The sequence below is a fragment of the Diabrotica virgifera genome, chromosome 8 (assembly GCF_917563875.1).
Source record: "Diabrotica virgifera virgifera chromosome 8, PGI_DIABVI_V3a".
NCBI lineage: Eukaryota > Metazoa > Arthropoda > Insecta > Coleoptera > Chrysomelidae > Diabrotica > Diabrotica virgifera.
This window is the reverse complement of record NC_065450.1, coordinates 7517918-7537259: the sequence shown is the minus strand read 5'-3', so window position 1 is coordinate 7537259 and position 19342 is coordinate 7517918. Positions and strand designations below refer to the sequence as shown.

At 30.6% G+C, this 19342-nt stretch overlaps 1 protein-coding gene across 1 annotated transcript in view; it reads left to right on the top strand.

The window, feature by feature from the left end:
- Nucleotides 1-19342, top strand: part of LOC126890632 (juvenile hormone esterase-like) — a 106965-nt gene that overhangs the window by 20905 nt on the left and 66718 nt on the right. The window contains exon 2 of the mRNA XM_050659718.1: nt 7302-7439. Within this exon, the coding sequence (XP_050515675.1) occupies nt 7302-7439 (138 nt within the window). The remainder of the gene's footprint in view (nt 1-7301; nt 7440-19342) is intronic.

Below are 19342 nucleotides of genomic sequence, written 5' to 3'. Positions count from 1 at the left end.
AATTTAGTTTAATATTTACCGAGATATTCTATTTGTTTATAAGCCAAAAAATTCTTTATTTCTTTAAAATATTCCTGAGGCTGCTTAGATAGTCCAATTTCAATTCTGTAAAGTACATTAGATAGGTATAGTATCTTTTTATGAAAAAATAATTGCTATTCTTATGCATCGTAATTATTGTCGTTATTATAGCGTCCGTAAATTTTTAATTAACAATTCAATTGTTGCTAAACTGTTCATTAAATTTCCATCGGTTTCTGTAATTATAATCTATGCGAAAGTGGCTTTTAAATTACCAAGTTATTTAATTATTGATTAACAATTACTTATCTAAAATTTTAGTTGAAAATTAAAGATTTTGTTGGAAATACCCGCTTTTTCCGGGGAAAGTTTTCGTCGAAGTAAATCGGAAAAAACACGTCTCTATGCAGAATTTAATTTCGGTGAATTTTTATTTGAGTTTTTTTGGTGTAAAATTAAAATCTTTGGAGTTATAGAGCAAAAATTGAAAAAAAAAGACGATTTTCGGGTGCCATTTTGTTTATAAAAAAAGTAGCACACTATCTGCGGACTTTGCATACCTATATTATTAATACATACAATAATAGGATTCGATTCCAGCCCAGACTACTCAGCAGCAATGTCTATCACCCACCGTTTAGCGTGGGTGACGCCCCAAAATTGACAAGTTTTAAAAAAATATATTTTTTCCTAACTGTAATGAAAATTAAGAAAAAAACCCTGGGGAAATTAATCACAAATAAGTGGCTGATTTTTTTGTATAGTTTTTATTTAAGGGCAATTGTCCCTTTTTTAATTACATGGTGTTATATTTTAAAAAACCTCTTTTTACACCATCTGAACCGCCTATGCTAGAGTAAAAACATTTTCCGCGATTATCCATGTACTGGTGTTATTTAAAAATTTATATAACGCACCCCCATTTTTTTCCGGAACCACCCCAAAAGAAGGAGAATTAATAAAGAAAGTTATTTTCTTGTAATCCTTCACACACCATGCCCTTTATTAAAATGCTACATATATAATTTTGTGCACGTTCTTATTACCCATGCATGGACACCAAAAGCGATTTCTTAGTGCAACCCCTGTAGCAAAAAAAATAAATAAAGAGTTGGTTGCAAAATTTTTTTTTTTTTGCTTTTTGATTCATAAGGACATATCCCAGCAAACAGACCGACGTGTTAATTACGTGAATTTTGGGTACATTTGTCACCAATATACGTAAATTGCTTACGTGAATTTCACGTGAAAATTTGGTTGGAATGTCACATTGAAAATACGTCTTTAAATTACGTGAATAACTCGTCTTCAATAGACGTGTTATTTACCTTATATAGCAATAAAATGTTTCGGAAAATTCACGTTGCAAATACGTGTTGATTAACGTATCTTTTAGGGAATGTATTTATTAGTATTCACGTGAAAGATACGTCCTCGGTTCACGTAAATAATTCGACCTTAATTAACTTATGAATCACGTAATTACTATCCTCATATGATATAAATAAAACAAACATAATATAAAGTATTAACAATGTATTTATTTAGTAGAATTTAGAGACTTTAAAACATTTGTCTTGTAAAATTATTATACAAGATAATGAACCAAAAATGGTAACGACCTAAAGAAACATTAAAAAATTTGCCAACACAAAACACAACACAGGTCACTTTTTATTTCTAGGAGGACACTTCGACACTTTCTTGTTTTTTCTAATTGCACCATCGGCGGCACTTCAACCCTCGAGCAGTGAGGTAAACGTTAATACGAAAGACATTATTATAAATAAACCCGCCTAAAATAAAACGAAGGAAATAAAGCTCTTCACGTTTCACGGTTTCACGTTTCACTTTCACTTTTTGTTGTGAGAAGCTGATATTAGAGGTTATGATCATCGATTTTAAATATCGATTATTTTTAAATTACAGTTAAACTATTCTACTTACTTTAAATTAGTATTACGTATTTTCTTTTTGTTTTTAAATTTCTTCTACTATTAACTAATTGGTCTTACTAAAAATCTATTTCAATACCAGAATAATATTAAAAAATAATCCTATCGAAACGTATCTATTATTCGATAAATCGATTAATTTAGTTTTCGAACCAACTATGTTAATCACGTACCGTGGTCACGGGATAGTATTTAAAGGAGGAGAAAGGCTTGGTAGTACGTCATCACCGCGCGCGATTTGAAAATTAGACTCAACATCATTTTAGCTCCTGTGATATTTTCAAAGCAAAACATAGCAAAAATAGCGTCAAATCAAGGTTGGATTGAAATAGTTATGCTAAATGATTTTAAAATCGAAATCATAAACTGTTTATTTAAATATTGGTATTATTTACATTACTTTTACGTGAAATACATCTAATTTTTCGACGTCCATAAAATACAGTAAGTAAAATTCAAGCGATACGTATTTAACCAACACCGTTGTAAAATTTTGTTTTCCAAAATATTTCTCAAAATTTGACCAAAGGAAGTTATTTCTGTTTCGTGATTATTACGTGAAATAAACGTACCTTTGCGATGTAACCGACATTCACACCTATTATAAAAAACATGTACTATATTCGTCATTATGATTTTATATTATTCTAATGTCAAACATGTATAAAGGAAGCACTAATATATAGGTGAATGATTTGGCACTGAAATACGTTTTTTTCCCGTCATAAATCACCGAGTTACGTATTCGTTGAAATTTGCCGTAAATTTAACGTAATCATCACGTAACTGGGCTCAAACCTGTTTGCTGGGATGCTCCATTAATACGGATTTTCACAAATATATATCATTATTGCAACATCCCTGCGGAAACTACCCCTATCCTTGAAAATAAACTGCAGAAACTACCCGTATCTCTTGGAGAGCATGTTTTGACGATTTTCTTATTACCTATGCATTTTTTTAAAACAAAACTTATAGAGAATTAAAGACCACTATTTTCTCTACAAATAAGGTCCTATGCATCTTTTTTGTATAAGCAACTGTTACGGCACAATGGCGCCGTAAACCTCAGAAGTGCTTTGGCGGACTCCAGTTTTTTTTTGTTTTTCGTCACCTATTCATTTTATGGATAACATAATTATATGAAAAATAAAAGAACACGCGGTCTGCTACATATTATGACCTATGCATATTTTATTTTCTTTGCACCCTAAAGCCACAGTGGTGGCCTAAAATCAATTTTTGACTATTTTCTTTATCAATTCTCCTTTTTTTTGGTGTGGTTCCGGGGAAAAATGGGAGTGCACTATACAAATTTCTAAATAACACTAGCACATGGATAATCGCTGAAAGTGTTTTTACTCTAGCATAGGCGGTTCAGATGGTATAAAAAGGGTTTTTTTTTAAATGTAACACCCTGTAATTAAAAAATTTGCAATTGTCCTTAAATAAAACCTATACTAAAAAATATTTAGTATAGCTATACTAAAAAGCCACTTATTAAACGCTTTTATTTAGTTCAATAGATTGCGTCAAATTTTTGGATGTTAATTTGACTACCTTTTCTTCCATGCAAATGAATGAAAATTGGCAGACATATGCATTCGCGGGAACAATACACGAATAGACAACAAAAAATTTTTGTTTATGTTTAATAATTGTTTAAATAAAATAAACGATTTTAATGGAAAAAGGCTTAAATTCTCTTGTTTTTTACAATGTAGAAACTTGAAACTTTTACGGATTGTAGGTAATGATATAACCTATACATAATTTCACTTTTTACGTTAATTGTTTACGTTATGCGTCATAAATAAACAATAAAGTTTTAAATTTTGAACACTCATATATTTGTTTATACAGTACGATGCAAATGAAAAGAATAAATTCGTTATTTCGTAAAAAGGCGACTTTAAGGAAAAATCCCGAAAGAGGTCGATTTTTATTTTTAAATAACGATATTTTGGCATATATGTCATACTAGTGACGTCATCCATCTGGGCGCGATGACGTAATGGATGATTTTTTTAAACGAGAATAGGGGACATGCGATAGCTCATTTGAAAGGTCATTCAATTCTTTATTCAGTGATATAAAAATTTATATAATTATTTGTACAGGGTATCCAAAAATAATTTTTTAATTAAATTATTTGACAAAAAAGAAGAATGTATGTAATTTATTTAACCCAGAATACATTTTACAGTAAACAGAAAAAAATGTGTATTTCAGAAATAAACATTGCTTTTTGATTAAATTAAATATTCAAGCCAGCTCCCGCCAGCCACCTGCCTCTTGGAAGTTTTAACATTCAATTTAAGCGAAAAGCAATGATTATTTGTGATATAAACATTTCTGTCTGGTTTATGACAGCAGTAAAATGTATTTTAATTTAAATTTAATAAGTTACACATTCTTCTTTTTTTAAACGCTTTTCTTTAGTTCAATAGTTTGCGTCAAATCTTTAGACGTTAATTTGACTGCCTTTTTTTCAGTGCAAATGAATGAAAATTTGCAGACATATGCACTCGCGGGAACAATACACGAATAGTCAATAAAAGTTATTTTTTTATGTTTATTAATTGTTTAAATAAAAATAAACGATTTTAATGGAAAATGCTTAAATTCTCTTGTTTTTTACAATGTAGAAACTTAAAACTTTTACGAATGACATGAACTATACATAATTTCACTGTTTACGTTAATTGTTTACGTTGTGCTTCATAAATAAACAATAAAGTTTCAAATTTTGAACGCTTATAACGAAATATTGAACGATAATATTTGTTTATATAAAAATCGGCATATTCGTGTCAAATTTCAATACAATACGAAACAGAACCTCACCCAAAACTCGACTTCAAAAAATTCGTGTTTTTATCGTAGTCTTAGAAAAACCACCGGTAGAGACGTTTTGTGCTATTAGAATTCGTTTTGGCGTATTAATTAAACGCTTTTCTTTAGTTCAATCGTTTGGGTCAAATCTTTGGACGTTAATTTTACTGCGTTTTCTTCAATGCAAATGACTAAAAATTTGCAGACATATGCATTCGCGGGAACAATGCACGAATAATCAATAATTTTTTATGTTTGTTAATTGTTTAAATATAAAAACGATTTTACCAGAAAATGCTTAAATTCTCTTGTTATTTACAATGTAGAAACTTGAAACTTTTACAGATTGTAGCTAATTATATGAACTATACATAATTTCACTTTTTACGTTAATTGTTTACGTTATGTTTCATAAAAAAACAATACAGTTTGTAGCTAATTATATGAACTATACATAATTTCACTTTTTACGTTAATTATTTACGTTATGTTTCATAAATAAACAATAGAGTTTCAAATTTTTTGCCGATTCCGACTACTTTTCATGTTTGTTCATCATATGTTTTATGCATATTTTAATAAACATGGCGATATATTTTAATGTTTGAAAAGTGTAAGACTAAAAATAAAAAATAAAAAAAATGAAAAAATCCAACACATTCGTCAAAGAAAAGCGTGGGGCGAAAACCGTTTATTCGATGAAGACGCGCCACGCTTTTCTTTGACGAATGTGTTGGATTTTTTCAATTTTTTTTTATTTTTTGCTTTTTAGTTGATTTTTTAATATCTTTAATTTTAGTCACTCGGAACTAAAGAAAAACGTTTCCTAAAAAATTTTTTTTCATATTTTTTTATTTGTGATTAATTTCCGCAGGGTTTCTTCTTAATTTTGATTACAGTTAGAAAAAAATATATTTTTTAAGAACATCTTTTTTAAAAATTTGTCAACTTTGGGGCGCCACCCCCGCTAAACGGTGGGTGATAGATATATGCTGTCGGGAAATAAATAGTAGGAAATATAGTCTTCTTCATTTTACTATTAAGTAAATTTTTTGCAAAATGTATAGAAAGTGCTACGTTTCGAAAAAACCTTAAATTACATCCTTTAAAGGGTTGAAAAGGGGGGATTCGGGGGCAAAATTTTTTAGAAAAAGTTAGTATCATAAGAAGTACCCCTTGATATACCAGAAAAAAAAATAAAACCGGACTTGTGTCCATTTTGCGAGGTTCAACCTCTATTTGCTACATTATAATATCCTTTTTTACTATTTGTTTTAAATTTTAAACGATTTAAACGTTTGGCATTCCTCTCCTAGCGTTGTTGTGCTAGGTCCTTGAAGTCTTCTAACATTTTTATTACAAACCGGTCGCATTTCTCCTATAGTGATCCTTTCTCAGGTTAACGTACTCCATTTCTAACTTGGCTGCACCCTACTGATGATGACCAAATAACAAGAAATACGTATCTACGGTTGCCTTCTATCTACATACGATTTTGTTTTTGTTTCTTGAACTTTGATATGGTTGGGAAAAATGTTGAGAGTGAATTTTTATAAAAGCGATAGTATGAAGTACGCTCATACCGACAGTATAAAGTTAGTTGCTAAATCTTTTAATTTATGTATGTATAAGTGCAAATAATGTGTGAGAAAATATATTAGTGTTTTTAATAACTATATTTATTATAATTGTTGTGTCTTTGAATGTGTCTTCATTGAAAATAGTTTCATTAATATTAAAATACGACGAAGAAAAATTAAGAATTTGTGTAAAAAATCTGACGTTTTTTAGATTTTCTACGATTTATCAAGGGACATGTAATTCCGAGGAGGCTACAATGTTTAAAAATGACGTATTAACGTTTTTTTTTAATTTTTAGTATTATTTTAACTTATTAAAATCAGTTTAATATTTAAATAAAAATACAATTAAACCGTTTAAAATATATTTATTTCATTTAAATGATAATAATAAAAGTATTACTTCTTACGTGCGTACAAAGTACACACACAAAATTTTCATCATCATCATCATGATTCAACCCGGATCTATCCCCTGCTGGATATAGATCTGCATCAGTCTTTTCCATGTATTTCTGTTTGTCATTAGACCATCTTTTTGGTAGACGACCTTCACTTCGATTTGTTTCTTGTCTTGGTCTCCAGTGTATTATTCGCTGTGTCGATCTGTAATCCCACATTCTAGCTATGTGTCCAGCCCAGTTCCACTTTAGAGTCATAATTCTTCTTATGGCATCTGTTACTTCTGTTCTTTGTCTGAAAAATGCATCATTGAAATTGTCAAATGGGTCGGATCGGTATTCACAAAATAATTACGTATCTAGATATCTATTAATCGCATTTGAAAGAGATAAGGCAATCAAGAAACAGAAAAGATTGGGTTCAAATAAATATTTTAAAAACAATGGTCCAATAATTTTATTTTTAACAAGATATTAACAGATTTTTAAACGATATTTCTATATTTTAGGCTCCAGTACCTGCTGAGCCATGGAGTGGAATAAGGGATGCTACGATTGATGGAAACTCTTGCTATCAACGAAATGAGATGACAAAAGAACTTGAAGGGTCAGAAGATTGCTTGTATTTAAATGTGTATACAAAAAAAGTAGGTTTAAATCAGCTTTATACTGATTTTATAATTATCTGACATTTATGGTGTACGCATGGTGAAGCAAAGATAAAGACGCACATTTGAAAATTTTTATTCTTTTAACATTGACTTGTTGTCGCATCATATTATAAAATTATAAAATTTGTTAAAAATGTATAAACATTCTCTAATGAGGGGAAAAAGACCTCCGAAACCGGTATAGACTCTTCCTGCACTCTCCGCTTTAACCAGAGTATTATGCAGCTGCTGCATTTTCGTTTTGCAAAGAAATTGAGAATGTTTATACATTTTTAATTCGTTTACTCTTTTGTTTGAGTATTAAGGAATCTTTCTTGTTGGAGCTTTACCACGCTGAGTAGATGAGTTGTGAATTATTTAAAATTCTCTCATCTTAATTTCCTCGGCACCCTGTATGATTTATAAATTTTGAAAATCTCAGGAGGTGTAACCAAAGAAAGTATTCCACCCGTTGTCAATCTGGTGGTACGGAGGCGATATTTATTGTCGTTTTCTGCGCTACTTCGATTGATAACTTAGTTTGTTTTTCGGTAGGTGGCCCTAGTTCATCCGTGACATTTCTTTCTTTGCAATTCGGGAAGGCCCAAGCTATGGTAAATGGTTAAAGCGGAGATAAGAGGATATGGGTTTACTGATGAGGGGAAAAGGATCTCTGAAACCGGTATAGACTCTTCCTGCACTCTCCGCTTTAACCAGAGTATTATGCCGCTGCTGCATTTTCGTTTTGCAAAGAAATTGAGAATGTTTATACATTTTTATAGAATAGAAATATGCTTTATTATCACCGAAATTTTTTACAATTTTATGGACAAAGCAATACAGTCAAAAGAAAAATAATATCAACAACAAATAACAAATAACAACTACAATTTAATAAAATTAGATAAATCGTCAATATACAGTAAATAAGATATAAAACCAAAGACAAAAACAATTAATTGCAAAATTTATATACATTGCAAATTGAAAATTGAACATACTTACAACAAATAAAATACAACATTAGGAAATTACAGTTTAAGCTACTGCGTATGAAACCCAATTTTCTTAGTTATTCATTAATAAATTCTTCTATTGAATAATATGGTCTTTTAGATAGATAAGCTTTTGTCAGTTTACGGAATTTTGTGAAAGATGTTGCAGATTTAAGTTGTAAAGGCAGATGGTTTTAAAGTTTTTTTGCTGAATATAATATAGATTTCTTTACTAACTCAGTGCATGGGATCGGTAAATAAATATCAAAGATTGAATTTCTGGTGGAGTAAAGATGATTGGGCCTTGCTGGAAAGGCATGAAGGTGTTTACGAATTAAACAAACCGTTTCTATAATATATAAAGATGGAAGTGTTAAAATTACGTGATTCCTGAAGTAACTTCTGCAATGTGTAGATCTTCTGAGGCCAAACAGATACCTTATTGCTCTTTTTTGCAATTTAAAAATAACATCAAATTGAGCAGCTGTACTGGAACCCCAAAAAGGAAGACCATATCGAAGATGAGACTCGAATAACGAAAAATATGTTATTTTAGAAGATGCTAAATTGAGTTCCCTTGAGACAGATCTTATTGCATAGCAAGCTGAGGCGAGTTTCTTACTTAACCAATCGATATGAAGGGACCATTTGAGGTGGCTGTCTAAAAAAATACCAAGAAATTTTACAGAATCAACGGTACTGATCTGGCTGTTATTAAGAGGCAAAGGTTGAAGAGCTCCTTTATAGGATAATGCTACTGTTTTATCTACATTAAAAGAGAGTAAATTAGAGTCCGACCAGGTCTTTATCGTCAGGAGATCCGAAGTTATAGTTTCATGAAGAGATGCTATAGTTGAGTTGCTCCAAGTGATACTGGTATCATCAGCTAAAAGAAAAATTTTCCCATCGATTTTTAAATTAATGATGTCATTTATAAAGATAAGGAACAGAAGAGGACCCAATACTGAACCTTGCGGTACTCCACATACAATGTTTTTGAGACTAGAGTCAGTATCATTTGCTCTAACTAGTTGTTTCCTATTATTCAAATAGTATTGGAACCAATTCAAAAAAATACCTCTAATTCCATAGAAATTTAGTTTTTTAATCAAGATGTCGTGATTTACACAATCAAAAGCTTTGGCATAGTCATAGGAAACAGTGGCAGTATAAAGATTATTGTTTAGTGCTTGATAAACCTCATGTAGTACAGAAAACATGGCATCAGTGGTACATTTATTAGTTAAAAAGCCGAATTGATTTTGAGATAAAATGTTGTTATCAACGATAAAGGACATAAGTCGAGTTTTAATGAGTCTTTCAATAATTTTGGAGAGTACCGGTAGTAAGGCAATAGGTCTGTAGTTGCAGGCATTAGATTTTTAATTCGTTTACTCTTTTGTTTGAGTATTAAGGAATCTTTCTTGTTGGAGCTTTACCACGCTGACTAGATGAGTTGTGAATTATTTAAAATTCACTCATCTTAATTTTCTCGGCACTCTGTATGATTTATAAAGTTTGAAAATCTCAGGAGGTGTAACCAAAGAAAGTATTCCACCTGTTGTCAATCTGGTGGTACGGAGGCGATATTTATTGTCGTTTTCTGCGCTACTTCGATTGATAACTTAGTTTATAAAATTTGTTATTTGAAGGTCATTTGACCAATTTCTGTGGCTAGTTTCAACTACAACGATCTAGAGTTTAACCTGATGATAGTCTGCTAAGACCGAAAACGTTCATTAATCTGTGATGTAATTTTTGTCCAACTTGGATCTTTTTAAGAAAATTCTTAAACAAAATTTATATATACCAGCTACAAAAGGAAGTCTGTTTTACTTCTTCACTATTTTTGCTATGGTATACAGCCAATTAGTGGGATTTCCCTATTTATGTTAAATAAGTAAATATTTTTTATTGGCAACCGTCACCAAAGTCATTCATTATTGTACCCATTTGCCTTCATTTGCGGCAGTAAAGTAACACTTTATTGTACTGAAAGAAGAATTTTACTTCACCTGCCGCGAATATTAATAAAATTAACCGAGATTGACTGTAAGTTGTCGACGGCACTAATCGATTATTTATTTGACTGAACTTAAAATTTATTTACTTTAATTATTAAAAATATTGTACAAAATTTACCTTATTATTGCTTAAATTTATGCCAAAAAGCGAAATTTTCTAGTATTTTGTAATTTTATGCATACAACATAAATCAAAACATTACAGATTTAGTAATTAGGTGTATTCAAGATTGATACTAACTATCGATTAAACATCGAAAATACTGGAAGATATGAGAAAGGACATAAAAGAAGATATAAAAGAAGATATAAAAGAAATAAGACAGGGGCAGGAAGAGTACCTGCAAGTAATTATGGAACTGAAAAGAGAAAACTCAAGCTTAAAGAAAGAAATATTGAAACTGAATGAACACGTCGAACAATTAGAGAAAGATAAAAGGAAAAATAACGTCGTAATCACAGGGATAAGTCTACAAAGCACAAATCAAAAAGACATGAAAACTGAAATAAAGAATTTCATAAGAAATGAACTAGAAGTGGAACCAGAAATAAAAGAAGTTAAGAAAATCAGCGAAAACAAATGCCTGGTGGAATTGTTAGATACAGAAGGAAAAACGAAAGTAATAGAAAATAAACATAAATTAAAGAAAAATAGAAATATAGTCTATATTAACAATGATCTCACCGCAAAAGAAAGGGAAATAGACTACCACATAAGAAAAAGGGCACACACAGAGAAGAATAAAGGTAAACAAGTACAGATTAAATATCAAAAAATTATAATAGAAAATGAAGAATGGATATGGAATAACGAAAAAGGAGAACTCGAAGTCAGAAATATGAAAAATTAAAAAAACTGATATACGAAAATACGACGGAAATAGTGGAGACGAAAAAGGCAGGAATAAGGACAAAGAAAACAAACAACGATAATAAAATAAAAAATATTAAAGGAAAACAGCAAGGGCGTGAACTAATAAATAACGAAACGATAGAAATAGGTATTTGGAGCACAAGAGGAATAAATGGTAAAGAAGAGGAAATAGTCGAAGAAATGAAAAAAACTGAAAATTGACATATTAGGAGTCACAGAAACAAAGAAAAAAGGAACAGGAATGAAAGAAATAAAAGACGGATACAATATATGGTGGTCAGGAGTGGACCAAAGTAGCACAGCGAAAGCAGGAGTAGCAGTAATTGTAACTCCATCCTGTATAAAGAACATCATCGATGTCCAATTTAAAAACGATAGAATTTTAACAGTTCAACTAAAGATTAAACAAGAAAAGTATAGTTACATCATAACATATGCACCAACTGATAATACAAACAAGAATGAAAAAAATGAGTATTTTGAAAAACTTCAAGAAATAATAGACAAGACAGAGAATAACAATTTAATAATAATGGGCGACATGAATGGAAAAGTGGGACAACAAAATGCGGGTATAGAAAAATGGCTAGGAAAAGAGGGAGAAGAGACGAGAAACGATAATGGAACAAGGACTATAAATTTATGCATCGAAAATGATCTGATAATAGGGAATTCAAAGTTTACACACAAAGACGTCAACAAATACACAAGGGAAGAGAGGGGTAGAGGCGAGAGATCAATAATTGATTATTTCCCAATTAACTCCGAGATATGGAAAGCAGTAAAAAATATTAAGGTAAAAAGAAGCGCAGAGATTGGAAGTGACCACTATCTAGTCAAAATGAGCTATAGAATAATAAAAGACATACAAAATGACAAAAAGAGAAAAATAATAAAAGAAAAAATCAGAAGCTACAAACTGAAAGAAATAGAAGTTAAAAAGAGATACCAGAAATGTCTAGAAGAACACAGGAAAAGAGAAAATAAGTACCAAAATACAGAAGAAAGATGGAAAGATTATAAACATAGTCTATTAGTAGCTGCAAAAGAGAGCTGTGGAGTAACAAAAATAAGTAATAACCCCAAAAAACGCACGGCATGGTGGACAAAAGACTTAGAAAAAATAGTACAAGAAAAGAAACGACTGTGGAAAAAATACTTAACAGACAGAAAGCAAGAAAGCTATGACAAGTAAAAAGAGAAAAGAACAGAAGTTAAACAGATGGTTAAAAATAACAAAGACAGAACGTGGGTAGAATTTGGAAATAAATTAACAGAAGCATTCGGTGAAAACCAGAAATTGTTCTATAACACACTTAAGAGCATGAGAAAACCAAAACCAAATACATTGAAAAACGTGAAGGATAAGAATGGAACCATACTCACAGAAGAGAATGAGATTATGGAGAGGTGGAGAGAATACTTTGAAGAACTCTTGGAAGTGGAACAAGTAGAAGTAAATAAGTTAGAACAAAACAAAAATCAACACACCCCACAAGAGCAACAGGAACAGAGAGAAAATATAACACAAAAAGAATTAACAAATGCAATCAACAAAATCAAGCTGGGAAAAGCAGCAGGACATGACGATATAACTGCAGAAATGGTCAAATACATGAACGAAGAAAGACAACAAGAATTATTAAACATCATGAACCAAGCTAAGAAAGAAAAGAAAGTACCACTAGACTGGCAGATAGGCATTATAACACCATTGCATAAAAAAGGACATAGCAAAGAATGCTCAAACTATAGAGGAATAACACTAGGAAGCACAGTAGGAGAACTTTATGCTAGTATACTAGAAAACAGGCTAAGAGAAAAACTAGAGAACACCTTTGAGGAGAGCCAGAGTGGTTTCAGAAAAGAAAGAGGGACGAATGATCAGATTTTCATAATCAGACAAATAATAGAAAAAGCTCTTAAAACAGAAAAAGAAATACATGCATGTTTCATAGATATGGAAAAAGCTTTCGACAGAATTAAAAGAGAAGATATTTGGAAAATACTAGAGAAGAGAAAAATTGAACAAGGTCTAATAGGATGCATCCAGAGTTTATATGAAAAAACGAAAAGCTATGTAAGGACAAGAAATGAAAAATCAAAAGTATTCGACAGCAACATTGGATTAAAACAGGGTTGTGTCCTGAGTCCACTACTCTTTAACCTAGTACTTGATGACGTAATAAAAAACTGCAAACACAAATGGAGAAAATATAATGTAGGATATTGGAAGTTGAGCATGATACAAATGACAGAACTATGCTACGCAGACGACCTGGTGATCATTGGGGAGAAAAACAATTACAAGAAAATATAAACATATTGTATGAAGAGCTAAAAATCAGAAACATGAAAATAAATAAAGAAAAATCAAAAACAATGATAATTGGAAGACAAAACAGAAAACACAAAATAGAAGTAGATGGCAAGCAACTTGAAAAGGTAGACAGATGTAAGTATTTGGGGTTAATCATAAGCCGGAATGGAAAATTAGAAGATGAGATAGAAAGAATTGGAAAGACTGGTAAGCTGTACAATAGTATTAAGAGTAACTTTTTAAAAAAGAAAGAAATACCTAAGAATATAAAAACCGAAATAGTAAAAAAGATTGTGAAACCCACTCTAACCTCTGCCTGTGAATCTTGGGCATTAACAAAAAGGTAAAAGAATAGACTAATAAGCACAGAAATGAGATTTTTGAGAACAATAGAGGGAAAAACAAGGAAAGATAAAATTAGAAATCAAACCTTTAGACAAAATCTGAAAATACACCCAGTTACAACAACAATCGAACAAGGACAACTTAGATGGCTCGGACATGTACTGAGAAGAGGAGAAGAAAAAATAGTAAGACTATAAAAATAAAAAATAAAAAAAAATTAAAAAATAAAATATGAAGCGAGAGATATGGGAAGAAAGAAGAGAGGACGACCAAGAAAGACGTGGACAGAAGAAGTGAGGGAAGCGGCCGACAAAAGAGGAATAAAATGGGAGGAAACAAAAGCATTGGCCATGGATAGAAGGAAATGGAAGGAAATGTGGAAGAAAATGACGGAGAACCTAACTCCGTAACAACTCACACCGAAAGGTAGACGAGTTCTGGATTAAGTAAGTAAGTAAAATGTTTTTATTTTGTTTTTGATTATGTTGAATCCAAATATGGTATTACAATTTGAAAATTCTTATACAGGAGCTCTTATACAGTGTGTCTGCCTATCTAGGAACCACATGAAAAACTTTTTTATTATCAATTTAAGGAAATAAGTTATTTTCCATAAAATGCTCTGCACAGTCAAAAATCTATAACTCAACCATCAGGTATTAAATTTTATCAATTTTATACGAGTTGTGTCAAAAAGATGAATTACGTTAAACATTAAATATACCTTTATATTCCAGAAGATCAAAAAATGCTATTATGTAAAGTTGTATGAAATTAAAAACTATTTTTAAATATACAATTACATGATTCTTATCGAAAAATAAGTTTCAATCTTTTCCCAAGTTACTGATACTCATCATCAGTTTATTAAAATTGTGATAACTATTTTATTATGAATTTTACGAAAAAAAGGTATTTTTCATAAAATGCTCTACCTGGTCTAAAATCTAAAATACAACCATCAGATATCAAACTTTTTCAATTTTATACGAGGTATGTAAAAAAATATTAATTTTTCTTAAAAGTTAAGTGTCTTTATTATTCACAATATTTTAATTAGAAGGGTGTAATTGAACACTGAAACATATTTTTTTAATTCCAAACCACTTTTCTTAATAACAATTTTCGATATTGTGAAATACAAAAGTACTTCACTCCTGAGTGAAATTCATATTTTTTTACATACGTCGTATAAAATTAATAAAATTTGATATTTGATGGTTGCATCATAAATTATATGCAGTGCAGAGTATTTTATGAAGAATAACTTTTTTCGTAAAACTTATAATAAAAAAGTTATCAATAGGTTCCAAGCTACGCAGACATACTGTATAAAAGATAAAAAAAAGTTTTTGTTGAACATTTCATATTGTTGAAGCTTATTATTAAATGTATTTTAGGTAAGTTTTACAGAAAAAAGTTTTGGTCACTTTGTATAAACATTTTTTTAGCTGGTAATTTTCGGTTTTTGTATTATAATTTTGTTATCTTTCTTAATTTTTTCAAAAAGGAATAACTTATTGAACTTCTAAAGTGAAATAATTCAGTGCATTTTAAAGATTACGTCCTCAGATTTAAAAAAGCAACAAGGAAATTGTAATAAATCTGTTCAAACTTAAGTAGTACCGTCTTAAAATGGTGGTAATTCTGTAAAACCAAGTTTTCAAAAATTACATTTTTTGAGACGTCGTATCAGTGGAATTAAGTTTTTGAGATTTTTTTTGAATGAAAAATCGTTTAGTAGGATGATCGAAAGGTAAGTTTTGCAAAATGGAGAGTTTTAGAAGAAAAATTGTATTAGTTGCACATATTTAAATAATTTTCAAAGAAAATTGATGCAAGTCTCATTTTCCGCCCACACCATACTTATGCGCATACATTTTATTTCTTTTTATTACAACCATAAGATAGTTTTGTTATTCCTCTTTAATGTCCAGTTTGTAAAATTTCATTTGATCCATTAGTTAAAGAATTACATTAAAATAACTCAACCGTGCACTTCGCCGTACGCTAGTTTACAGTGCGCCAATGTTTGTGAGAAGGGTGACTTTAGCGTTATAAATAAAAAATTATAGAAGCTATAGCTTTAATTTTAGAAAAATCTTAATATAAGGTTTTTTTTTTTGTAAAATTTCCTGAATTTTTCAATGGTCAAGTCAGTTTTTTTCTAAAATTTATATTTTCGGAGCTATTTAAAAAAAACGTCTAATTTAGCAGTTCATTTGTTTAATAAAAAAAAAACAGCACCCACTTCTCCAGTAGAACTTTTTGATATGATATTTATTAAACATTTCTTAACGAAATTACAAAAAGTTCTATCTTGTTTGATTTTTTCCGAAATGAAAAGTTTTATGCACTTCCCTATAAATCTTTTAAGTTAGGTATTAATTCAAATAAAATTTGACATGGTGTTTTTGTTAATTCGACTATATAGGACGGTGATAGATATTTACTGATAATTGGTTAGTAAATATATTTAAATATTTAGACTTTCTACGATTCATCGAGGGAAAAGCAACTGCAAAAGGCTATTATTTTGCGAAGTTTTTGATATTATTTTAAGTATTAAAATTAGTTTAATATTTAACTAAAAATACAATTAAACTGTTTATAATATATTTCTTCGTTGAAATCATACTAATAGAGGTATAACTTCTTACGTGTGTACAAAGCACACAAATTTTGTTTCACTAGAAGGATGTAATTAAGTTAATTGTTAAGTTGAATTTATAGTTTGACGTAGCGTAGACGTAGTCGCAACGTAGACGTAAGAAACGGACTGCAGACGTACTGGGCCCGGATTACGTACACTCGATACGCATCGTATCCGCCATGTTTTCCCATAAGGCGCTACAGTAAAACATGGCGGATACGATGCGTATCGAGTGTACGTAATCCGGGCCCTGTTCTTACGATGTCAGTTGGACCAGTATAAAAACAAAATTCGACACCGATTGTCGGCACCGTTTGTAAAACATAGGCGGCGCAATAGAAATTAATGAGTAAACTTTTATTTTTAAATTATGGTTCAATATTTGTTAAACAGTAATAATGTTGTTAACTGTTCACATTTCTTTATGAAATTGACACCAAAGATAATTAAAAATACATAATACAAATGAAATTTAACGTGCTTATTAATTTGAGAACTAAAGAAATAAGACTACACTTTGAATATACACATAAAATACATGAAAACGAACAATTCCTCTTCCAGTCGAATTGTCTAATTCATGACTAATGAAGAGATCACTTTTACTACTGTATAGTATTTTTACTACAAAAGCGATATTACGTAGGTCAAAATTTTTGACGTAAGAGAACTGTCAAAACATTAGAATGTGACTCTTCATTATATCCATGTTTATAATAAACATGGCAATAATGAAAATTCACATTCTAATGTTTTGACAGTTCTCTTACGTCAAAAATTTTGACCTACGTAATATCGCTTTTGTAGTAAAAATACTATACATAGGACATATTTTTGACAAGTTGAAATATATCGCTATCCGTGTGTTCAGAACTTGATTCGACACTTGTCGTGTTTATAACTACCACACCAATATTGGAAAAGAAGTGAAAGGCGCAATTTACACAACAGTTATCAGACCAATAATGACATAAATACGCGGCAGAAACAGGACTTGATACAGAAAGGACAGAAAGAATGCTAGAAACAGCAGACATGAAAATACTTTGAAAAATCGATGGGATATGGGAAGAGGTAGAAGTGCAGATATACGACAGATATGCAAGGTGGACAACATCAATAACTGGGTAAAAAGCAGAAGAGTATAATGGAACAACTACATGAGCCAAATGACAAAAAACAAAGTAGTAAGGACGGCGAGAGACGGTTCCCCAATAGGAAGACGATCAGTTAGGTCTGTATCCCGCGTATGAAAAAAAAAGTTGATTAATAGTAAGCTGAAAATTTGTTAATAGCTTAAACGGTGTCTAGTCGGATAAACTGTGATATATGAGAACACTGTAACAGGGGCAGTTTTAATTGTGGTTAAAAATTTGGAACGGTCAGACTTAAACTCTCCGAACAGAGATTAAACTCTCATGCAAAAATCAGACTGCTATTTATCAGCTGTCATAATTCCTGTCATTTGACATATTCTACATGTTTCACTCATTAAAACGCCCATTTGGTGATAAATAGTAGGCTGATTTTTGCATGAGAGTTTAATCTCTGTTCGGAGAGTTTAAGTCTGTTCTGTCGGACAAAATACATGTGCCGTTTTCGTGGTCTGGCCGTTCCAAATTTTTAACCTGTTCCACAATTAAAACTTCCCCTATTCCAGTGTTCCCATATATCAAAGTTTCTCCAACTACACACCCTTAAGCTATTAAAAAATTTTCAGCTTGCTATTAATCAACTTTTTTTTCATACGCGGGATCCAAAACTAAGTGGGAAGACCACGAAAACGATGGAATGACAACTTACTGGAGCCACATTGAAAAACAGACAGTCATGTCTACTTGTCTACACAAGAAGAAGAAGAAGGAAAAGAAGAAGAAGACATTAATATTGGTGACAAAGCAAGATAATATTTTTATTTTACTTGAACTTGAGCTACACAATTTTTCCAAATGTCACTTTTGACTTGTAAGTATATATATTGTATTAAAACAGAAAATAGTGAAGAATTACCAAGAATGATGGAAGCACTAGATAGTGAATCGACAAAGATGGGACTGAACATCGCTTACAGTAAAACAAAAGCCATGACCAATCAACAAGGAGAACCAATAATTACAGTGGCACAAACAAGAATAAAGCAAGTAAAAGAGATATTCTAGGACAAATCACTAAATTAAATAAAAAAAATCAGACCGAAGGAATAAAAAAAATAATAAGATTGGCCTGGGCATCACTCGGAAAACTGTCTTTTATTCTAAAGAAAAAAAAATACCCCCAATACCTAAAATCAAGAGTCTTCAATCAATGTACACTCCCTCTACTCATATATGGCTCTTAGACATGGACACATACAAAGGAAAATATGGAAGAAATAAAAATATGAAACATGAAAAATTCCATTAATTACATTATCCAATCAGCGGACTGAGCAAATTGACGTCATTAAATCTCGCATAATATATGGGACATCCTGTATAAACAATACAGTTTCAGCATAATACAATACAATAAAATTTAAAATTGATCATTAAAAGTATATAATACTTACAAATGCAATTTAATGTGCTTATTCATTTTTTAAGTACTAAAGAAATGAGACAAAAAATGTATTATAAAAATAAAATAATTGTAAGTTATGACGACGACACTGTTTATTTAGTGTTTATATTGCTTGCCGCCTTTGAAACAT